Raw genomic sequence first — 25,171 nt, 5'->3', positions numbered from 1 at the left:
CCTGTAATCCCAGCACAGCATTTTGGGAGGCCAAAGTGGGTGGATCACCTGAGGTCAGGAGTTCGAGACCAGCCTGGTCAATATGGCGAAACTGTCTCTACCAAAAATACAAAAATTGCCCTGGCATGGTGGTGCACCCCTATAGTCCCAGCTACTCAGGAGGCTGAGGCAGGAGAATCTATTGAACTTGGGAGGCAGCAGCTGTAGTGAGCCAAGATCGTGCCATTACACTCCAGCCTGGGCAACCGAGTGAGACTCTGTCTCCAAAAAAAAAAAAAACCACAAAAATTTTGTAAATTCTACTAAGTGTAAAGGTACAACAAATTTCATGTAATCAATTCAATAAACTTTCATTATTCAGAATTTTTTCGATGTGAGAATTGAAGATGAAGGAGTGGGGACTTGAATTAGTAGTACTGTGATCCCATTTGTTAGAAAGGAAGGAACTAATATATGCATAAAATATTTTTCTGGAAGCTTTTACGAAACATTTTCAATGATTATCTCTGAGAAGTAGAAATATAAGAAAAGAGGGCTACTTGTCACTTAAACTTCTACAATTTTTTGAAGATTTCATCATGAGATATATTACTTTATAACTACAATTTCGAAACAAAAATAGTAACACTAAGATTGTAAACTATTTCTCAATTCCTTTACACATTTTACCAACCTATGTAACTTTTTTATAGCTAACTCATTTCCTATAAGTTCACTGGCAGTCTGAGGTTGATACTTTTCTGTCCAAAGCATGTCTTCAGGTCCAGAATCTAAAGCAAAAATAAAAATAAAAATAAAAAAATTAAGGTATTCATTCCTTGACATAAACATATATGAATTATTAGTCATTTACATTATTATTACGTCACAGTAGGTATTTGCAGAAATATTTATATTTACAAAATGCCAGAGGCAATTTTAAAAACAACATTACATTTAAAATTCTTCACACCAAACCCTTCCCCCTAAAACACAATAACCACCATAATCTTATTAAAATATTAAAGCACACACTTAAACATTGTTGGGTTTTTTTTTTCTTTTAGGGTTACCATCTGGCCCAGCAATCCCATTACTGGGTATATACCCAAAGGAAAATAAACCGTTCTACCAAAAAGACACATGTACTCACGTGTTTATCAGCACTATTTAGAATAGCAAAGACACTGAACCTGGGAGACGGAGGTTGCAGTGAGCCAGGATTGCGCCACTGCACTCCAGCCTTAGCACCTGAGCAACAGAGTGAGAGTTCATCTCAAAAAAAAAAAAGGCCGGGCGCGGTGGCTCAAGCCTGTAATCCCAGCACTTTGGGAGGCCGAGACGGGCGGATCATGAGGTCAGGAGACCAAGACCATCCTAGCTAACACGGTGAAACCCCATCTCTACAAAAAAAACTAGCCAGGCGAGGTGGTGGGCGCCTGTAGTCCCAGCTACTCAGGAGGCTGAGACAGGAGAATGGCGTAAACCCGGGAGGCGGAGCTTGCAGTGAGCTGAGATCCAGCCACTGCACTCCAGCCTGGGCGACAGAGCAAGACTCCGTCTCAAAAAAAAAAAAAAAAAAGGCAAAAACATGGAATCAACCTAAGTGCCCAAAAATGGTGGATTGGATAAAGAATTTGTAGGACATACATACACCATGGGATAGTATGCAGCCATAAAAAAGAAATAACTCATATCCTTTGCAGCAACATGGTTGCAGCTAGAGGCCATTATCCTAAGTGAATAAATGCTGAAACAGAAAACCAAATACTGCATGTTCTCGTTTATAAGCAGAACCTAAACACTGGGTACACATGGACACAAAGATGGGAACAAAAGACAATGGAGGCCACCTGTGGTGGCTCACACCCATAATCCCAGCACTTTGGGAGGCCAAGGCAGGTAGACCACTTGAACCCAGGAGATCGGGATTAGCCTGGGCAACATAGTGTTACCCTATCTCTTAACAACAAAAAGACACTGGGGACTACAAAAGGGAGGAGGGAAGAAGTGAGGACAAGGGTTGAAAAACTATCTGTTGGGCACTATGTTCACTATTTGGGTGACAGATTCAATTGAAGTCCAAATCTCAGCATCATGGAATTTATCCATGTAACAAACCTGCACATGTGCAGGTCAAAAATTAAAAATAGTTTTTTTCTTTTTTTAAGAGATGAGGTCTTGCTATGCTGCCCAGGCTGGACTGCAGTGGCTATTCACAAGTACGAACACAGCTCCCTGCATTCCTGAACTTTGGACCTCAAGCTCCCACCCTAGCCTCCTGAGTAGGTGGGACTACAGATGTGAGCCACCACAACCAGCAATATTTAAATTTCTAATAACCACTAAAGAAATATGAATGATGAGAAATAACCTGTGACATAAAACCAATAATCAGGCTGGGTGCAGTGGCTCATGCCCATAATCCAAGCACTTTGGGAGGCCGAGGTGGGCAGATCACTTGAGGTCAGGAGTTCGAGACCAGCCTGGCCAACATGGTGAAACCCCGTCTCTACTAAAAATATAAAAATTAGCCAGGCATGGTGGTGCATGCCTGTAGTCACAGCTACTAAAGAGGGTGAGGCAGGAGAATAGCTTGAACCTGGGAGGTGGAGGTTGCAGTGAGCCGAGATCATGCCACTGCACCCCAACCTGGGCGACAGAGCGAGACTTCGTCTCAAAAAAAAAAAAAAAGCCGGGTGCGGTGGCTCACAGCTGTCATCCCAGCACTTTGGGAGGCTGAGGCAGGTGGATCACAAGGTCAGGAGATCGAGACCATCCTGGCTAACACGGTGAAACCCCATCTCTACTAAAAATACAAAAAATTAGCCAGGTGTGGTGGCGTGCGCCTGTAGTCCCAGCTACTTGGAAGACTGAGGCAGAAGGATGGCGTGAACCTGGGAGGCGGAGCTTGCAGTGAGCCAAGATCATGCCACTGCACTCCAGCCTGGGCGACAGAGCGAGATTCTGTCTCAAAAAAGAAAAAAAATACATCAAGTAGCCAAGCATGGTGGTGGGCGCCTGTAATCCCAGCTACTTGGGAGGCTGAGGCAGAAGAATCGCTTGAACTCGGGAGGTGGAGGCTGCAGTGAGTCCAGATCATGCTAGCACAGTCCAGCCTGGGCAACAGAGTGAATCCATCTCAAAAAAATAAAGAAAGAAAGAAAGAACAAAACAATAATCTACAGAACAATAGTGGCATAGTCTTATTGGACCCTCTTTTACCCTGAAAAGAAACATTAAAACATCCTATAAAGTCAACCTGGGAAAATGGAGAAAGATGCCACCTTCCCAGTTGAGAAGACTACTGTAAAGATGCCACTTCTCTCCATTAAGCTATAGATAATTGTAAAATTAAAATCTCAACAGGATTTATGGGGTAAGGTAAACTGTAGTCCATCGAATAAAGCAAATACATAAAAATTATTTTAAAAATAATGATAGGAGGCCGGGCGCGGTGGCTCAAGCCTGTAATCCCAGCACTTTGGGAGGCCGAGACGGGCGGATCACGAGGTCAGGAGATCGAGACCCTCCTGGCTAACACGGTGAAACCCCGTCTCTACTAAAAATACAAAAAATTAGCCGGGCGAGGTGGTGGGCGCCTGTGGTCCCAGCCACTCGGGAGGCTGAGGCAGGAGAATGGCGTGAACCCAGGAGGCAGAGGTTGCGGTGAGCTGAGATCCGGCCACTGCACTCTAGCCTGGGCGACAGAGCAAGACTCCGTCTCAAAAAAAAAAAAAAAAAAAAAAAAAAAAAAAAAAAAATAATGATAGGAGACTTGCCATATCAAATACTAAGACATGCTATAGGTTGAGTGTCCCTTATCTGAAATGCTTGGGACCAGAAATTTTCCAACTGAATTTAATGAGATATCCCTAGGATGAGGCCGAAGTCTAAACATGGAATTCATTTATGTTTCATATACACCTGTACACACAGCCTGAAAGTAATTTTATACAATATTTTAAATAATTTTGTGCAAGAAAAAAAGTTTTGTCTCCATTTTGACTGTGACCTGTCCAGAAGAGGTTAGGTGTGGAATTTTCTTTTTTCTTGAAACAGGCTCTTGCTCTGTCACCCAGCCTGGAGTAGTGGTGAATCATGGCTCACTGTAGCCTTAACCTCAAGTGATCCTCTCACATCAGCCTCCCGTGGAGCTGAGACTACAGGCATGTGCCACCATGCCTAGCCAATTTTTTTTTCTTTTTTTTTTGTAAAGGTGTGGTCTCCCTATGTTGCCCAGCCTGGCCTCAAACTCCTGGGCTCAAGCAATGCTCCCACCTCGGCCTCTCAAAGCGCTGGGATTATAGGGATAAGCCATGGTGCCCAGGCCCAGGTATGGAATTTTCCACTTATGGCACCATGTCAGCACTCAAAACGTTTTGGATTTTGGAGCATTTCAAATTTCAGATTTTTGCATTAGGGATACTCATCCTGTATAAAGCTATATAAAAGAATTAAATCAATAGCATACTTTGGAAAAGCTATATAAACTGAATGGGGCTGGGCATGGTGGCTCACGCCTGTAATCCCAGTACTTTGGGAGGCCGAGGCGGGCGGATAACCTGAGGTCAGGAGTTCAAAACCAGCCTGACCAACATGGAGAAACCTAGTCTCTACTAAAAATACAGAATTAGCCACGCATGGTGGAGCATGCCTGTAATCCCAGCTACTCGGGAGGCTGAGGCAGGAGAATCGCTTAAATCCAGGAGGCAGAGGTTGCAATGAGCCAAGATCACGCCATGGCACTGCAGCCTGGGCAAGAAGAGCAAAACTCTGTCTCAAAAATAGTAAATAAATAAAATAAAATAAATGGGAACATGTCAGAGAGATGTGAAACATGCACACACATATAAAATATTTTACATGTACACACGTGTAAAATAATATCTATGGGATAATACCAGATTTTTCTTTTTTACTTTTGTTACTTTTTTTTTTTTTTTCCCCTAGACGGAGTCTTGCTCTGTCGCCCAGGCTGCAGTGCAGTGGCGAGATCTTGGCTCACTGCAGCCTCCGCCTCCTGGGTTTAAGCCATTCTCCTGCCTCAGTCTCCCAAGTAGCTAGGGTGGCACGGGCCACCACACCTGGTTAATTTTTGTATGTTTAGATGTTTAGTAGAAACAGGGTTTTGCCATGTTGGCCAGGCTGGTCTCGAACTCCTGACCTCAGGTGATCCGCCCACCTCAGCCTCCCAAAGTGCTGGGATTACAGGTATGAGCCATTGCACCCAGCCACTGTGTTACTTTTTTTTTTAACTTTTTAGTTTTAAAATTGTCATCCCTTCACTTGAGGTCAGGAGCTTGAGACCAGCCTGGCCAACATGGCGAAACCCCATCTCTACTAAAAATACAAAAAAAAAAAATTGTCATCTTTGCACAAGGGGCCATGCTAATTTTCTCTGTATCATTCCAATTTTAGTATACGTGCTGCTGAAGCGAGCACAATACCAGATTTTTTTTAAAGCACATATATTGGCCGTGTGCAGTGGCTCATGCCTGTATTTCCAGCATTTTGGGAGGCCAAAGCGGGCAGATCAATTGAGGTCAGGAGTTTGAGACCTGCCCGGGCAACACAGTGAAACCCTGTCTCTATTGAAAATACAAAAATTAGCCAGGCGTGGTGGCGCACACCTCTCATCCCAGCTACTCAGGAGGCTGAGGCAGGAGAATCGCTTGAACCCGAGAGGCAGAGGTTGTAGTGAGCTGAGATCAGGCAAGTGACGGAGAGAGATGCTGTCTCAAAAAATAAAAAAATAAAAGCACATATATTTATAGAAGCACAGAAAAATCAAAGACTGAACACTTATCTGTTAATATGGCCATTTGTAAGCCCATAATCCATGAGGTTCTATTTATTTCGAAGACATATTTATTGTTTGAAAGTTGCAATAAGAAAAAAAAAAAGAGAGAGAGAAGGAAAGAATGAAAAGTTAAAAAACAAAAGAGATCTAGGACTAGAAGGAAAAACTCGAATTTACCAGGAATGAAAGATATTAATATTTCTGGTGCAGACTGTTATCATCTAATTATTAGAATATCAAAATCTGCACTTTGGGAGGCCAAGGTGGGTGGATCACCTGAGGTCAGGAGTTTGAGACCAGCCTGGTCAACATAGTAAAATCCTGTCTCTACTAAAAATATAAAAATTACCTGGGCGTGGCCAGGCGTGGTGGCTCACACCTGTAATCCCAGCACTTTGGGAGGCTGAGGTGGGTGAATCATGAGGTTGGGAGTTCAAGACCAGCCTGGCCAATCCCATCTCTACTAAAAATACAAAAAATTAGCTGGCGTGGTGGCGGGCTCCAGCCTGGACAATTGTGCAAGACTCCATCTCAAACAAACAAACAAAAAAATTATCTGGGTGTGGAGGTGAGCGCTTGTAATCCCAGCTACCCAGGAGGCTAAAGCAAGAGAATCGCCTGAACACAGAAGTGGAGGGAGGTTGCAGTGAGCCAAGATCGTGCCATTGCACTCCAGCCTGGGCGACAAGAGTGAAACTGTGCCTCAAAAAAAAAAAAGAAAGAAAAAGAAAATCTAAAATTAAAATATAACTGAATTAAAATTTTTACAAAAGAATATAAAAATCTTCTACTGCTTTGGTTTCCACTTTACATGTACTCAAAGCAATCTGTTTCTTTTGGAATGTTTTAGAAAATATACCTTTGGAAGTATCTAGCTTTATCCCAGAAGAGTTGTTTATTTTGCCAAGTTCTTCTGACTTCCTATTGGTCTTCTCCAGATTTTTTGAATACTCATTTGGTTTCTTTCTTTTTGACTTAGAATTTTCTGCTTCCACGCGTTTCCTTTTGGTTTCTTTATGACTGACGTCAGCCTCTAGTTCTACTTTGGGAATTGAAGAAATGCATGTACTTCTTACTAATCAACAAAAACCAGTAATATTAATATCACTTCCAAGTATCCAATAGTCCTGTAACTTTAAAATGAAAAGGCAAGCTAGGTGCAGTGGCTCAGGCCTCTAATCCCAGAACTTTGGGAGGTTGAGGTGGGCGGACTGCTTGAGTCTACACATTTGAGACCCAGCCTGGGTAACATGGGGAAACCCTAGCTTTACTAAAGATAGAAAAATCAGCCAGGGGTGGTGGCGTGCACCTGTAGTCCCAGCTACTTGGGAGGCTGTGGTGGGAGGATCACACGAACCGAGGAGATTGAGGCTGCAGGGAGCCATGATCACACCACTGTACGCTAGCCTGGGTGACAAAGTGAGACCCTGTCTCTTAAAAAATAAATAAATAGGCTGGGCATGGTGGCTCACACCTGTAATCCCAGCACTTTGGGAGGCTAAGGCGGGTGGATCACCTGAGGTCAGGAGTTCAAGACCAGCCTGGCCAACATGGTGAAACCCCATCTCTACTAAAAATACAAAAATTAGCCAGGCATGTAATCCCATGGGGATTCAAGAAAGTAATCCCAGCTACCTAGGAGGCTGAGGCAGGAGAATCAGTGGAACCTAGAAGGCTGAGGCTGCAGTGAGCTGAGATCACACCACTGCACTCCAGCCTGGGTGACAGAGCAAGACTCTGTCTCAAAAAATAAAACTAAAAATAAATAAATAAACAAACAAATAAATAAGCCAGGCATGGTGGCTCACGTCTGTAATCCCAGCACTTTGGGAGGCTGAGGCGAGTGAATCACTTGAGGTCAGGAATTCGAGACCACCCTGACTGACATCGTGAAACCCCATCTCTACTGAAAAATACAAAAATTAGGCATGGTGGCAGGTGCCTGTAATCCTAGCTACTAGGCAGGCTGAGACACCAGAATCACTCAAACCCAGGAGGCAGAGGTTGCAGTGAGCTGAGATTGTGCCACTACACTTCAGCCTGGGTGACAGAGCAAGACTCTGTCTCAAAAAATAAATAAAATAAAATAAATAATAACATAAAAAGGCAAGAATCAAATATACTGAAAGCAAGCTGGAGATTTTAATACTTAGACTGTCTTTTATACAAGCTATATAAGCTAAAATTATCTAAGGCATTCCTTAAATGAATAATATTTTAACATAATTAAAGCTATCTTTGGGTTGGCATTTTTGGAAACTGGCAGGGATTAACATTGCACATTGCATTGTACAAGATACTCTTACTTTAGCTGAACAACTCTCCCTGCCAACTGTAAGCAATGTTGTCTGCAGTGAACACTTCCAAGTGTCAATGGTTAAGTCTTAGTGTTTTCAAAACTGACATGTTAGGCTGGGCATTGTGGCTCATGCCTGTAATCTCGGCACTTTGGGAAGCTAAGGTGGAAGGATCACTTGAGCCCAGGAGTTCAAGACCAGCCTGGGCAACATGGCAAGACCTGGTCTCTACCAAAAATACAGAAACTAGCCAGTCTCATAACCCAGTCTCAAAAAAATAAATAAAAATTTAAAAATAAAATAAGCTAGGTGTAGAGGCGCAAGCCTGTGGTCCCAGCTACTTGGGAGGCTGAGACACAGGAATCACTTGAGCTCAGGAGGCAAAGATTGCAGTGAGCCAAAGTTGCACCACTGCATTCCAGCCTGGGTGACAGAGCAACACTCTGTCTCAAAACCAAAAAAAAAAAAAAAAAAAATAGGCCAAGCACAATGGCTCACGCCTGTAATCCCAGCATTTTAGGGGCCTGAGGTGGGTGGATCACCTGAGATCAAGAGTTCAAGACCAGTCTGGCCAACATGGTGAAACCCCATCTCTACTAAAAATACAAAAATCAGCAGGGCGTCATGGTGGGCTCCTGTAATCCCAGCTACTCAGGAGGCTGAGGCAGGAGAATCACTTGAACCCAGGAGGCGGAGGTTGCAATGAGCCAGGTTTGTGCCATTGCACTCCAGCCTGGGTGACAGAGCAAAACTCCATCTCAGAAATAAAAATAAAAATAAAATAATAAATAATATAAAAACTCAAAACTGGTATGTCAAGATAAATGATAATAATTATCACTAACCTTGTTTACTATGACACTCAGAAGAAAGTACTTGGTGCTCAATTCGTTTTTTTAGGAGTAAGGGAAAATATTTTTTCAATGAAAATTCAGGATTTGACCACCTAATTTCCTCAAGCAAAAGATTTCTTACTTCGTCAGTAAATTCCTTCCTTGTCCTCACGAACTGAAATAAAGAATAAAATGCACAATAACAGACCAACATCATCTATTCATGTTAATTACAATACTACCAACCACTTTCTGTCCATCATAAATCAGTATCAACGTCAGATTAGCTTTAAGCCGGGCACGGTGGCTCACGCCTATACTCCCAGCACTTTGGGAGGCCGAGGCGGGTGGATCATCTGAGGTTAGGAGTTTAAGACCAGCCTAGCCAACATGGTGAAATCCCATGTCTACTAAAAATACAAAAATTAGCCACGCATGGTGGCGCATGCCTGTAATCCCAACTACTAGGGGGGCTGAGGCAGGAGGATCACCTGAACCTGGGAAGCAGAGGTTGCAGTGAGCTGAGATCGTGCCACTGCACTCCAGCCTGGGCAACAGGGCGAGACTCCATCTCAAAAAAAAAAAAAAATTAGCTTTAGTCACTAAATATAAAGCTTATGAAGGATTAATTTATTTCTCTCCCTTTGAACAAATTATATCTATTAGATTATACGACTGACTTATAAAATATCTAAATGTGCTATGTAATCTAATACTCTTTCAGAACTGGCAATCATAAATTCTTAAAACGTTTTTAAAGCTCTATGGGTATTTAAAAGAAATGTGTACTACAATTAGGATTTATTTTTAAATATCAGGCTGGGTGCAGTGACTTACGCCTGTAATCCCAGCACTTTGGGAGGCCGAGGCAGGAGGATCACCTGAGGTAGGGAGTTCAAGACCAGCCTGACCAACATGGAGAAACCCCATCTCCACTAAAAATACAAAAAACTAGCCAGGCCTGGTGGCGCACGCCTGTAATCCCAGCTACTAGGGAGGCTGAGGCAGGAGAATTGCTTGAACCTGGGAGGTGGAGGTTGCGGTGAGCCAAGATCGCACCATGGCACTCCAGCCTGGGCAACAAGAGTGAAACTCCATCTCAAAAAAAAAAACAATTAAACTCAGTTGGGTGCGGCGGCTTAGGTCTGTCATCCCAGCACTTTGGAAGGCCGAGACAGGCATATCCACAAGGTTAGGAGTTTAAGACCAGGCCAGCCAAAATGGTGAAACTTCATCTCTACTAAAAATACAAAAATTGGCTGGGCGTGGTGGTGTGTGCCCATAGTCCCAGCTACTCGGGAGGCTGAGGCAGGAGAATTGTTTGAACTCAGGAGGCAGAGGTTGCAGTGAGCCAAGATTGCGCCACTGCACTCCAGTCTGGGTGACAGAGCGAGACTCTGTCTCAAAAAAAAAAAAAAATTAAACTCTAGGACAACACTCGAGGCTATAAGAGTAGATATCCAAAAATTTTTTTCCTCTGCAAGATGTAAGGAAAACACTCTACAATGGATGAGCTATTTATTTAGTACTTACCACAGTAGCAGAGTTACTGCTTTTCAACTTTGAATTCAATGTTGAAAATTCACCAAGAGCAATAACACATTTGGAGAGATCTATCACTTTAGTGTTCAGTTCTATAAATTTAGTTAAGAGAGGACAAGAGGGTGGTTTCAAATGCCACAAACAACACCCTAAAGAAAAATAGAAAAATATCTTAATAAACCTTATTTATACACTATCTATTTACTGAATGTCAAATATGTAAACATGAAAAGACTTGACAACTACATAATTAACACAAACATACCAAAAACCCACTGACTATAAAGGGAACAAAATCCTACCCTCCAACAAATAGAATTAGTAAAAATCACCTAGACTTCCCTCTCAGTTGTTAAAAATAAACAAATATTAACAAACTTTCCTTTCTTTTCAAATCAACCTTGATAATCAGGTTAAAATTTTTAGGAGGGCCAGGCGCAGTGGCTCACGCCTGTCATTCCAGCACTTTGGGAAGCCAAGGCAGGTGGATCACTTGCGATCAGGAGTTCGAGACCAGCCTTGCCAACATGGTGAAACCCCTTCTCTACTAAAAATACAAAAATTAGCCAGGCATGGTGGTGCACACCCGTAATCCCAGCTACTCAGGAGGCTGAGGCAAGAGAATTGCTTGAACCCAGGAGACAAGGTTGCAGTGAGCTGAGATCTCGTCACTGCACTCCAACCTAGGCGACAGAGCAAGACTCTGTCTAAAAAAAAAAAAAAAAAAGAAAAACCATTTAGGAGGCAGTTAGCATCCTGGTCTAAAGCTAAACTTTTAAGTTAGACCTGGATTCGAACCCAACCTCTGCCACTTACTAACCTTGTGAGCACTGGCGAGATCCTATATCTTAAGTTTCTTCATCCTCACATTCAGAGTGAGGGTGATAATTATAATACTCAACCTCTTAAAGAGTTGTTATCAGGATTAAACTAGATATGTATATGAATTGCTCAGCAGAATTCCAGACAATAGTAAGCGTTCAATAATTCTGAAGGTTGTAAGAGAGAGAGGTTCCCTCTGTGCTTGCCTCTCTGCTCATCTACAAATAGATATGCTAAGTTTTATAGCAGCACTCCTGTGAAAATGAGTTTATCAAAACGAGGCAAGAAAAGCATAACTAATTCCTACAGTCGAAGATACTATTCGAAAATGCTACATAAAGCTATACTAGTAAAAAAAAACAAGAAAGTCTTCATCAATTGAATGGCCAGTGGCAGAGACGGGAAATAAGAAAAAGTAGAATAAATTGCTGAAAAGACTAGCTGGGAAATTCCCACGTACAGAAGAGAGGCTAAACTTTTTTTTTTTTTGAGACAGGGTCTTGCTCTGTCACCTAGGCTGGAATGCAGTGGCATAATCACGGCTCACTGTAGCCTTGACCTCCTAGGCTCAAGTGATCCTCCCACCTCAGCCTCCCAAGTAGCTGGGACTACAGACATGCACCATCATGCCTAGCAGATTTTAATTAATCAATTTAGTTAGTTAGTTTAGAGACAGGATCTTCCTGTGTTGCCCAGGCTGGTCTCAAACTCCTGGGCTCAAGCTCTTCTCCTGCATTGGCCTCTCAAAGTTCTGGGATTACAGGCATGAGACACTGCACCTAGCCTATACCATTTTATACAAGCAACTGGAGCATCCATGAGTGCTGGTACCCACAATGTGGTCCTGGAAACAAACCCCATGGATAGTGAGAGAAATTGTCCTTAAAATTCCCACTAAAGTTACCATAAGAATGATAATTAAACCTCAGCCTCATCTTTAAGAAACTTACATAGTTTAATGTTACTGCTAACAGTTGAAGAGTAAATATTCAATAATAAAAAACAAACTTACCATCATCCTTTTGCTGTACATGAACAACTCGCTGGAAACTGGTACTCACTGCATTGTACACATCCAATGCAGCAGCTTTCTTTGCAATTTGCCGTTTCAACAAATCTGGCAAACCACTCATTAGGAAGTCACGCTTTGCTTTGCATTGAACATCATAATCCTGAGATTTTTCAGATGTATCTTGACTTTTAAGAAAATGATTTGAAAATGAAAAGCTAAGGTTATAAACATTTAAAGGAATAAACTATCTAGAAAGTAAACATTTTTAGGGCTGGGCATGGTGGCTCATGCCTGTAATATAAGTACTTTGAGAGGCCAAGGTGGGCGGATCACTTAAGGCAAGGAGTTCAAGACCAGCCTGACCAACATGGTGAAACCCCATCTCTACTAAAAATACAAAAATTAGCCAGATGTGGTGGCGCGTGCCTGTAATCCCAGCTACTTGGGTGGCTGAGGCACGAGAATCGCTTGAGCCTGGAAAGCAGAGGTTGTAGTAAGCCAAGATCACGCCACTGTACTCTAGCCTTCCAGCCTGGGCAACAGAGTGAGACTGTCTCAAAAAAAAAAAAAAAAAAAACACAGAAAAGAGAAGAAACACTTTTAAATTTAATTTTTAAAAATTAAATAAATTGGCGGGGCGTGGTGGCTCACGCCTGTAATACTAGCACTTTGGGAGGCCAAGGAGGGTGGATCACCTGAGGTCAGGAGTTCGAAACTAGCCTGGCCAACATGACGAAACCCTGTCTCTACTAAAAATACAAAAATTAGCTGGGCATGGTGGTGGGTGCCTGTAATCCCACCTTCTCAGGATGCTGAGGCAGGAGAATGGTTTAAACCCGGGGGCAGAGGTTGCAGGGAGCCAAGATCACACCACTTCACTCCAGCCTGGGTGAAAGAGGGAGACTCCATTTAAAAAAAAAAAAAATTAAATTAAATTAAATTAATAAGATGTATTAAATTCAATAAATTAATATTTTAGGTAATAAATTTACCTAAATATAAAATATATATTAGGTAATTTTATATAAAATATTTAAATGTTAGCTTTATGTAAAAAATATAATTATATAAGTAATTCATATAATTTATATATAATTATATTAAAATTTTACGTTTTAGAATTTATATAAAATATTGACAAATATTAATTTTATTAAATTTAATTAATATTTAGGTAATAAAATTACCTAAAATATTAGCTGGTCAAATTCTTTTTTGCTTATCACAAAAATGAAAGTCTACCCATGTTTTTTTTTTTTTTTTTTTTTTTTTGAGGCGGAGTCTTGCTCTGTCACCTGGGCTGGAGTGCGGTGGCCAGATCTCAGCTCACTGCAAGCTCCGCCTCCCGGGTTTACGCCATTCTCCTGCCTCAGCCTCCGGAGTAGCTGGGACTACAGGCGCCCGCCACCTCGCGTGGCTAGTTTTTTGTATTTTTAGTAGAGACAGGGTTTCACCGTGTTAGCCAGGATGGTCTCAATCTCCTGACCTTGTGATCCGCCCGTCTCGGCCTCCCAAAGTGCTGGGATTACAGGCTTGAGCCACCACGCCCGGTCAGTCTACCCATGTTAAGAAATTAAATAAAAATAAATATGTACAGAAAAAAGTGACTTAAAGGACATCCACCAAAATGTTAATGGGGGCTATCTTTGGGTGGTAGGTGAGTTTTTTCCCTCTTGTCTTTTGTTTTCTTGCTAAACAATCAGAAAAAAAAAATCACTGTCATATTTCAAAAAGTTAATACAAGAACTTCTCATGCAATATTGTTACCAATGTAACAGCAGGAAAAGTAGGGTCCTTATTATTGTCTCAGTTTTGCCCAGTTTATCTTCAGATTGCAAATCATAGGAAGGCTGACCACAGTGGTAGAAGACGGACAAAGACAAAAGGGTGGGGAGAATGGGAGGTTGGAGTGGTTGAAGATGGTGTGTCACAGCTTATATGTCCCTCCTAGCCTGCCTGTAGAAAGAACAAGACTCGCAATACTCTGTGCAATTAGATATTTGGGCTGGTAATTCAAAAGAGGCTATAAAATCTTTATCTGTATTTGTTTTCCTTTCCTCTTTGAGTGAAATGAAGGGAAAATAAGCTATGAAGCCAGACAGATATTGAATGAGATATCTCTTTTTTTTTTTACTGTTAATTGGAGGGAAGGAGGAAAAGATGGGTATACTTGTGGTTAAATTAGTATGTCCCTATAGCAGAAGGTAGGTGTTAAGGAGAGGGGTACAAGGTACTAATATAAAATATATATGTTACCTATAATGTATATGTTACATATATATTACATGCATATACATATATTACACACATAGAAATAGTTTTACATGTTTGTGTGTGTGTACACATATACATACATATATATCTGGTATGGTTTGGATGTGTGTCCCCTCCAAATCTCATACTGAAATACAGGCCAGGTGCAGTGGCTCACGCCTGTAATCCCAGAACTTTGGGAGGCTGAGGTGGACAGATCACCTGAGGTCAGGAGTTCAAGACCAGCCTGGCCAACATGGCGAAACCCCATCTCTACTAAAAATACAAAAATTAGCTGGCTGTGGTGGCAGATGCCTGTAATCCCAGCTACTCGGGAGGATGAGGCAGGGAGAATCCCTTTAACCCAGGAGGCGGAGGTTGCAGTGAGTCGAGATGGCACTCCAGCCTGGGCGAAAGAGGCAGATTCCATCTCAAAAAAACAAAAACAAAATTAACAAAAAAAAAAAAACAACCTCCAATGTTGGAGGCAGGCCTAGGTGTTTGGGGTCACAGGGAAAGATCCCTCATGAATGGCTTGGTGCTGTCCTCACAGTAATGAGTAAGTTCTCAATCTATTAGTTCAGCCGAGAGATGGTTGTTTAAAAAAGGCTGGCACCTCCTCCTCTCTCTTGCTACTTCTCTGGCCATGTGACAGGCCTGCTCTCCCTTCACCTTCTGCCATGAGTTAAAGATTCCTGAGGCCTCACTAACAGCTGAGCAGATGCTGGTGCCATGCTTGCACAACCTATAGAGCTGTGAGCCAAATAAACCACTTTTCTCTATAAATTACCCAGTCTTAGGTATTCGTTTATGGGAATGCAAAACAGACAAACACAATATCCTAACTTTATCTACTGAAAAGGCCTAGAAGCACTGCCACATCAGGAGCAATGAATTTAATGAACACCTAGACCTTCATCTCTAAATACCATCCTCCACAAAAAGGAACCAGGGGTCCGTAGAGAAATGGCTTACTGCAGAGCTGAGAAAGGGCAAGTAAAAGAGAAGCCTAGAATATCTTCCTGTTCGAGAAATTAAGAAATGCTCCATAAATTATGAGGACTTGTCAAAGGGATATAGAAACCAAGCTGAAGAGCTCACACTGCCCAAATTAAAAACAATCTGAGCATCAAAATAAGTAATATGAATGGGTTATAATCCACTAAATAAAATAAAATAAAATGAAGAGATAACTAAGTAAATAAATTGAGGAGATAAAAAAGCTCTTCCTTAGGCCGGGCGCGGTGGCTCAAGCCTGTAATCCCAGCACTTTGGGAGGCTGAGACGGGCGGATCACGAGGTCAGGAGATCGAGACCATCCTGGCTAACACGGTGAAACCCTGTCTCTACTAAAAATACAAAAAACTAGCCGGGCGAGGTGGCGGGCGCCTGTAGTCCCAGCTACTTGGGAGGCTGAGGCAGGAGAATGGCATAAACCCGGGAGGCGAAGCTTGCAGTGAGCTGAGATCCGGCCACCGTACTCCAGCCCGGGCGACAGAGCAAGACTCCGTCTCAAAAAAAAAAAAAAAAAAAGCTCTTTCTTATAGCAGCCAATTAACAAATAAATAAAGAATGACTGCAATGGAGAATCACCATTTGGAAACCATCATCATGTGGTTAATTCCATTGGAATTCGTCAACATCAAGGCCCATAATTGCAGGTTTGATGAGAAACAAGATTTTGGCATTTGGCCAGGTACGGCAGCTCACATTTGTAACCCCAGCCAGGAGTTCAAGACCAGCCTGGGCAAAATAGTAAGATCTAGTCCCTATTTTTAAAAAAGCAAAAGAGGGCCGGGCGCGGTGGCTCAAGCCTGTAATCCCAGCACTTTGGGAGGCCGAGACGGGCGGATCACGAGGTCAGGAGATCGAGACCATCCTGGCTAACACGGTGAAACCCCGTCTCTACTAAAAAATACAAAAAACTAGCCGGGCGAGGTTGGCGGGCGCCTGTAGTCCCAGCTACTCGGGAGGCTGAGGCAGGAGAATGGCGTAAATCCGGGAGGCGGAGCTTGCAGTGAGCTGAGATCCGGCCACTGCACTCCAGCCTGGGTGACAGAGCGAGACTCCGTCTCAAAAAAAAAAAAAAAAAAAAAAGCAAAAGAGGCCAGGCAAGGTGGCTCACGCCTGTAATCCCAGCACTTTAGGAGGCTGAGGTGAGCAGATAACTTGAGACCAGGAGTTTGAGACAGCCTGGCCAACATGGCAAAACCCTGTCTCTACTAAAAATACAAAAATTAGCCAGGTATGGTGGAGGATACCTGTAATCCCAGCCACTCGGGAGGCTAAGGCACGAGAATGGCTTGAACCCGGGAGGTGGAGGTTGCAGTGAGCCAAGATGGTGCCATTGCACTCCAAAGCAGTCCTCCTGTCTTGACCCTTGACCTCCTGGTCTCAAGCAATCTGCCCACTTCCACCTCCCAGAGTGTTGGGATTACAGGCGTGAGCCACTCTGGCCTACACTTAGGAATTTTTTTTTTTTTTTTTTTTTTGAGACAGAGTCTCGCTCTGTCGCCCAGGCTGGAGTGCAGTGATGTGATCTCGGCTCACTGCAAGCTCCGCCTCCCGGGTCCGTGCCATTCTCCTGCCTCAGCCTCCCGAGTAGCTGGGACTACAGGCGCCTGCCACCACGCCCAGATAATTTTTTGTATTTTTAGTAGAGACAGGGTTTCACTGTGTTAGCCAGGATAGTCTTAATCTCCTGACCTTGTGATCCACCCGCCTCGGCCTCCCAAAGTGCTGGGATTATAGGCATGAGCCACCACGCCTGGCTCAGAATTTTTTAATATACATTTTTTAAATAATGATTTTTTAATACATCATTTGCAAATAAGGATAGTTTTACTTCTCCCTTTCCAAACCTTTATGTCCTTTAATATATTCTTCTTTCCTAATTGAACTATCCAGGACCTCTAGTAAGAGATGTCTTAGAGCATGGAGGATGTTATGATAAGTGAAATAAGCTGAACACAGAAAGATAAATACCCCATGTTCTCACTCCTGTGTGGAAGCTAAAAAAGTTAACCTTAGCTTGGGTAACATAGCAACAACTTGTGTCTACAAAAAAACAATTAGCTGGACATGGTGGTGCACATCTGTGGTTCCAGCTCTTGGGAGGCTGAGACGGAAGGATCACTTGAACCCAGGAGGTCGAGGCTGCAGTGAACTGTGAGCGCACCACTGCACTCCAGCCTGGGCAACAGAGCAAGTTGCTGTCTCAAAAAAAAAAAAAAAAAAGAAAGAAAAGAAAAAGAAATCTCATAGAAGTAGAGAGTAAAATAGTGGTTAATAGAGGTAGGAGAGGGGAGAGGGAGACGTAGCCAGAGGTTGGTTAACAGATATAAAAGTATAGCTAGATATGAGGAATAACTTCAAGTATTCTACAGTGCTAATAAAACAAAAATTTATTATATATTTTCAAATTTTGAAGAATAGCAAAAAAAATTTTTTTTTTTTTTTTTTTTTTTTTAATGACCGGGTCTAGCTCTGTTACCCAAGCTGGAGTGCAGTGGCGTGATAACAGCTCACTGCAACCATAACCTCCCAGGCTCATGTAATCCTCCTGTCTCAGCCTTCCAAGTAGCTGGGCCTATAGGCATACACCACGATGCCTGGCTAGTTTTTTATTTTTTTTTATAGAGATGGAGTCCCACAATGCTGCTCAGGCTGGTATTTTTCTGTTTTTAAACCAATACAACACACTTCTATTACTGTAGGTTTGTTCAATGTCTGGAAATCAGGTAGTGTAGAGGCCTTCAAATTTTTCTTCTTTTTCAAGATTATCTTATCTATTCTAGGTTCTTTGTGGTATATCCATACAATGAATACTACTGAGCAAAAATATAGCCAGGCACGGTGGTTCACACCTGTAATCCTAGCACTTTGGGAGGCCGAGGCAGGCAGATCACTGGAGGTCAGGAATTCGAGACCAGTCTGGTCAACATGGTGAAACCCCGTCTCCACTAAAAATACAAAAATTAGCCAAGCATGGTGGCAGGCACCTGTAATCCCAGCTAGTCAGGAGGCTGATGCACAAGAATCACTTGAACCCGGAAGGCGGAGATTGCAGTGAGCCAAGATCATGCCACTGTACTCCAGCCTGGGCGACAGAGTGAGACTTGGTATCAAAAAAAAAAAAAAAAAAAAAAAAAAAAAAAAAAAAGAAAGAAGGAAAAGAAAAAGAAAACTAATGATATATTTGACAACATGACTAAATCTCAAAATCATCATGCCAACTACAAGAAGCCAGACACAAAAGAGCATATGCTATATGATTTCACTAATATAAAATTCTAGAAAATATAGATTAGTATAAAGAAAAGAGACTGGCGTTTGCCTGGGTTGGGTCCACTTAGAGAATGGACTACAAACTTGTGTCTGAGGCAGGTAACGAAAATAACTTGGTATCTTGATTATGGTGGTTTCACTGTGTGAACAACTGACAAAGCTCACCGAAATATACACTTTGAATTGATAGAATTGACTGTGCATTGTGGCTCATGCCTGTAATCCCAGTACTTTGGGAGGCCAAGGTGGGTGGATCACCTGAATCCAAGAGTTTGAGACCAGCCTGGGCAACATGGCAAAATCCTGTCTCTACCAAAGAAAAAAAAAATACAAAAAATTAGCTGGGTTGCTGGGCGCAGTGGCTCATGCCTGTAATCCCAGCACTTTGGGAGGCCGAGATGAGCAAATCACGAGGTCAGGAGATCGAGACCATCCTGGCTAACACAGTGAAATCCCATCTCTACTAATAAAAAGTACAAAAAAATTAGCCAGGCGTGGTGGTGGGCGCCTATAGTCCCAGCTACCCGGGAGGCTGAGGCAGGAGAATGGCATGAACCCGGGAGGCAGAGCTCGCAGTGAGCCGAGATCGTGCCACTGCACTCCGGCTTGGGTGACAAAGCGAGACTCTGTCTCAAAAAACAAACAAACAAAAAGATTAGCTGGGCATGGTGGCACATGCCTGTAGTTCCAGCTACTTGGGAGGCTGAGGTGGGAGGGAGATCACCTGAGCCTGGGAGGTCACGGCTGCAGTAAGCTGTAATTGCACCACTACACTCCAGTCTGGGGATGACAGAGTGAGACCCTGTCTCAAAAAAAAAATAAAGAAGTCAGATAATGCCAAGTGTTGGCAAAGATGGGCAGCTACTAGAACGCTTATACATTGCTGGTGGGACTGTAAAACCGAACAACCAGTTGGGACAACAGTTTGCCAGGTTCTTATAATGTTAAACATGTACCTCCCTAATGACAGAGCAATTCCACTTGTAGGTATTGACCCAAGAGAAATGAGAACACTTGTCCATACATGTGTATAAGAATATTCATAGCAGTCTATTTAATAGTAGCAAAATACTGGAAATAACCCAAATGCCCATTAATAAAGAATAAATAAAAAATATTGCAGTAGGCCGGGCGCAGTAGCTCACACCTGTAATCTCAGCACTTTGGGAGGCCGAGGCAGGCAGATCACGAGGTCAGGAGTTCAAGACCAGCCGGGCCAACATAGTGAAACCCTGTTTCTACTAAAAATACAAAAAATTAGCTGGCCGTGGTGGCGGATGCCTGTAATCCCAGCTACTCAGGAGGCTGAGGCAGGAGAATCGCTTAAACCCAGGAAGTAGAGGTTACAGTGAGTGAAGATCGCACCATTGCACTCCAGCCTGGGCAATAGTGCAAGACTCCATCTCTGTCTCTCTCTCTTTCTCTCTCTCTCTCTCTATATATATATCTATATATATATGGTAGCATATTCATATAATGAGTACTATTGAACAATAAAAAAGAACAGACAACTGATATGCTACCTTGCTGGAAAGAAAGTAGAGACAAAAGTATACCTACTGCAGGATTTCATTTATATGAGAGTCTAGAAAAGGCAAACTAGTCTATATCAACAGAAAGCAGATAAGAGATTACATCGGATTGGGCAGAAATTAACTGCCATGAGGCACAAGAAGATTTTTTTGAGGTGATGAAAATGTTCTATATTTGTATTGTGGTGGTAATCACAGATATGCACATTTGTTAAAACTCAAACTGTGGGCTGGGCACAGTGGCTCATGCCTGTAATTCCAGCACTTTGGGAGGCCAAGGCAGGCGGATCACCCGAGGTCGAGAGTTCAAGACCAGCCTGACCAACATGGAGAAACGCCATCTCTACTAAAAATACAAAATTAGCCAGGAATGGTGGCGCATGCCTGTAATCCCAGTTACTCAGGAGGCTGAGGCAGGAGAATCGCTTGAACTTGGGAGGTGGAGGTTGGGGTGAGCCGAGATTACACCATTGCACTCTAGCCTGGGTGACAAAAGCAAAACTCCGTCTAAAAAAAAAAAAAAAAAAAGAGAGAAAATAGAAAATAAAACTCGAACTGTTGGCTGGGCACAGTGGCTCACGCCTATAATCCCAGCACTTTGGGAGGCCGAGGCAGGCGGATCACAAGGTCAAGAGATCGAGACCATCCTCGCCAACATGGTGAAACCCCGTCTCTACTAAAAATACAAAAATTAGCTTGGCACGGTGGTGTGCGCCTATAGTCCCAGCTACTCGGGAGGCTAAGGCAAGAGAATTGCTTGAACCCAGGAGGCAGAGGTTGCAGTGAGCTGAGATCACGCCACTGCACTCCAGCCCAGCAACAGAGTGCGACTCCGTCTTAAAAAAACAAACAAAACAAAACAAAACAAAAAACTCAAACTGTTTACTTAAAATGGGCACATATCACTATATGGACAATATATCTGAATGAAGTTGATTTAAAAACATGTATGTGTGCACGTGTTTGTGGGTGTGTATACTACGCAAAAGCAGCCAGACACAAAAGAATATATACATGAAGTTTATCTGATGTTCTAGAATAGACAAAATTAATCTATGGTAATAGAAATCAAATTAATTGATGAAAATAGAAATCAGAAAATTTTGGTAATCTTATGGTGATGGTGGTGGTGGAGATAATAGGAAAGAGGACACAAAATCTTTCTGAGTTAAAAGGAAGATTGTTATTTCTTGATGAGATGCACTTGTCAAAACTGCATACTTAAGATGCGTGTGCTGGGAGCGGTAGTTCACGCCTGTAATCCCAGCACTTTGGGAGGCCGAGGCGGGCGGATCACAGGGTCAGGAGATTGGGACCATCCTGGCGAACATGGTGAAACTCCATCTCTACTAAAAATACAAAAAAATTAGCCGGGCGTGGTGGCGGGTGCCTGTAGTCCCAGCTTCTAGGGAGGCTGAGGCAGGAGAATGGCGTGAACCCGGCAGGCGGCAGAGCTTGCAGTGAGCGGAGATCGCGCCACTGCACTCCAGCCTGGGTGACAGAGCGAGACTCCATCTCAAAAAAAAAAAAAAAAGATGCGTGTGCTTAACGATATATAATTATACCTCAGTAAAACTGAAACAGAAAACAAAGATAATCTGAACCCACATTGCTTCTAGACCTGATCTTCCATCATGCCACCCAGGCACATAAACTAGAATTTACATGTCATCCTATATACCTTCCTCTCCCATACCCTCACCCCCACAAATCTCATTAATCATCAAGAGATTTTTAATTCATCTCTGAAAATCTTTTTGCATGTCATCCCCAACAACCTAGTCCTTACCTCCATCATCTCACAATACCTGGACTCCTACATGCACTCTAACCCCTCTTCCATTCCATTCTTTATCCAGCAGGCCAATTAAACTTCTAAAATCCAAATCTGTTTATGTCCATATTTATGTTTAAAACCCCTTGGCTGCTTCTTATTTGCTCTTAACATAATGATAAAATCCCTTAACAAGGTCTCCAAGGTCCTATGTTGGCTAGCACCCACCTCTCACCCTTGCTCTCTGTGCTCCAGTCACACTAGCAGTTTTTGGTATTTAGCAAGCGCCTTCCAGCTACAGGGACTTTACACAGACCATTCTCTCTGGCTGAAACACAGTTCCTCCTCCTGATGAACTCCTGCTCATCCTTCAGATTTCAGTTCAGACGTCATTTCCTCAGTGAAGCTTCTTTAACCAGACCAAACCTCCTCAATATGAATTATACCTCTCCTTAGCACAACTGCAATTTTTCATTTGTTGGCCCAATGAATGTTTAATCATAGACTATCTTCCATCTCCACTTAAGCCGCATGAGGACAGGGAATATGTCCTGTCTTATCCCCATAATATCTCTGATACCAAAAACAGTGCCTGGTACATACTAGTAGGTATTTAAATATTTACTGAATAAAATTCATTATCAGCTTTTTTGTATTTTTGGTTTGCTTATTATTCTGTTTTGTCTAGCGATGGCCAAAGCATTAGCAAAAAAATAAGACATTCAAATAGCAGTGGCAGGATTGTCAATATTTTCAACTTTGAAACTGAACTTACTAGAGCTTCAAATGATAATTCACATGCTTTCTCATCAAAGTAAACAAATCAATACAAATACATTCCATAAAATATTTTGGCATTTAAAAATTTGTATTGGACTGACCTGTTTTCATCAAAACCAGGGACAGGATCAGCTGCTTTTTGTGCTTTTCTGGCAAGAAATAAAGGAGCGACTTTCATTTTTCCTTAGAAAAATAAATACTTAGGTTAGTATCAATGTTTACCATCTCCACCTTCAGCTACTTTCTTTTTTTTTTTTTTTTTGAGAAGGAGTCTCACTCTAACCCAAGCTGGAGTGCAGTGCCACGATCTTGGCTCTCTGCAACCTCCGCCTCCAGGGCTCAAGCAATTCTCATGCCTTGGCCTCCTGAGTAGCTGGAACTACAAGTACACACCACCACACCCGGCTAATTTTTTGCCTTTTAGTAGAGCAAGACTCTGTCACAAAAAAAAAAAAAAAAGAAAGAAAAGAAAAACTCTTACTAAAATAGAAATATAATACAGTTACAATTTTATATAAGATACTAAATTTCAATCATCAGCACATTCAGAATAATACCCCAAAACACAAAAACAAAACAAAAACCCCTGAACATCCTAATATACATCATAAACATCATAAATGTTATTAAATCTGATTACCAGGTACATTTTTAGTGGATGTGTTAAGTTTCTTTCCTAGCACATCATTCAAACACTGAAGTTTCGTCTGATTTTTCTCTGGACGCTTTAAAGCAGTAGGACTTGAATCTATTATTATAACAGAATCCTAAGACAAAATAGGAGAAAAAATTTAATTAAATCATATAATATCATTAAAATTTCAAAAGAATCACAGTGATAGAAATCATAGAAAACATAATTAGAAGCTCCATACACCTCCCATCAGATATTATCTGATTGAAACAGAAAACACATGATAGAATAGCAGGAGTCCATGCTTACATCATACAAGCTTATATGATATCAGGGTGCGTTTATTATGACCATAGCCTTTCTTTTTTATTTTTATTCTTTTTCTTTTGAATTGGAGTCTCTGTTGCCTAGGCTGGAGTGCAGTGGCGCAATCTTGGCTCACTGCAACCTCTGCCTCCCAGGTTCAAGAGATTCTCCTGCCTCAGCCTCCCGAGTAGCTGGGATGAGAGGTGCGCGCCACCACACCCGGCTAATTTTTGTATTTTTAGTAGAGATGGGGTTTCGCCATGTTGGCCAGACTGGACTCAAACTCCTGACCTCAGGTGATCCATCCACCTTGGCCTCCCAAAGTGCTGGGATTACAGGAGTGAGCCACTGCGCCTGGCCTCACGTTTGTTTTTTGTTTTCTTTTTGAGACAGAGTCTCGCTCTGTTGCCCAGGCTGGAGTGCAGTGGCGAGATCTTAGCTCACTGCAAGCTCCGCCTCCCAGGTTCACGCCATTCTCCTGCCTCAGCCTCCCGGGTAGCTGGGATGACAGGCACTCGCCACCACGCCTCGCTAATTTTTTGTATTTTTAGTAGAGATGGGGTTTCACCCTGTTAGCCAAGATGGTCTCCATCTCCTCATCTCATGATCCACCAGCCTCGGCCTCCCAAAGTGCTGGGATTACAGGTGTGACTCATGTTTTTTTTTAAATTGAGACAGGGTCTCACTCTGCCACCCAGGGTAGAGTGCAATAACATGATCATGGCTCACTGCAGCCTCAACCTCCCGACCTCAAGCCATTCTCCCTCCTCATCCACCCAAGAAGCCAGGACTACAGGCACACACCACTACGCCTGGCTAATTTTTGTATATTTTGTAGAGCCAGGGTCTCCCTATGTTGACCAGGCTGGTCTCGAACTCCTGGACTCTGGCAATCCTCTCAAAGTGCTGGGATTACAGGTGTGAGCCACCAGGCCCAACAAGGCTTTCTTTTTTGAAAAAGCAACTAAGGTTGGGCACGGTGGCACATGCCTGTAATTCCAGCACTTTGGGAGGCCAAGGCAGGCAGATCACCTGAGGTCAGGAGTTCAAGACCAGCCTGAGAAACATGGAGAAACCCTGTCTCTACTAAAAATAGAAAATTAGCCGGGAATGACAGCACATGCCTGTAATCCCAGCTACTCGGGAGGCTGAGGCAGGAGAATCGCTTGAACCCAGGAGGCAGAGGTTGCAGTGAGCTGAGATCGCGCCATTAACTCTAGCCTGGGCAACAAGAGCAAAACTCCACCTTAAAAAAAAAAAAAAAAAAAAAGGGCTACGCACGGTGGCTCATGTCTGTAATCCCAGCACATTGGGACG

General features: G+C 42.7%; 1 protein-coding gene and 1 pseudogene across 1 annotated transcript in view; both read right to left on the bottom strand.

The window, feature by feature from the left end:
* The window catches only part of ATAD5 (ATPase family AAA domain containing 5), a 62,541-nt gene that overhangs the window by 27,506 nt on the left and 9,864 nt on the right, over window positions 1-25,171 (bottom strand). The window contains exons 3-10 of the mRNA XM_026452256.1: window positions 23,858-23,867; window positions 23,555-23,681; window positions 23,016-23,097; window positions 12,289-12,473; window positions 10,446-10,603; window positions 8,925-9,087; window positions 6,642-6,821; window positions 674-770 (exon numbers count right to left, since the gene is read on the bottom strand). Of these exons, the coding sequence (XP_026308041.1) occupies window positions 674-770; window positions 6,642-6,821; window positions 8,925-9,087; window positions 10,446-10,603; window positions 12,289-12,473; window positions 23,016-23,097; window positions 23,555-23,681; window positions 23,858-23,867 (1,002 nt within the window). The remainder of the gene's footprint in view (window positions 1-673; window positions 771-6,641; window positions 6,822-8,924; window positions 9,088-10,445; window positions 10,604-12,288; window positions 12,474-23,015; window positions 23,098-23,554; window positions 23,682-23,857; window positions 23,868-25,171) is intronic.
* On the bottom strand, window positions 5,325-5,424 carry LOC111520278 (annotated as a pseudogene).

Source organism: Piliocolobus tephrosceles, chromosome 16 (assembly GCF_002776525.5).
Source record: "Piliocolobus tephrosceles isolate RC106 chromosome 16, ASM277652v3, whole genome shotgun sequence".
Taxonomy (NCBI): domain Eukaryota; kingdom Metazoa; phylum Chordata; class Mammalia; order Primates; family Cercopithecidae; genus Piliocolobus; species Piliocolobus tephrosceles.
This window is presented reverse-complemented; position numbering and strand designations above follow the sequence as displayed.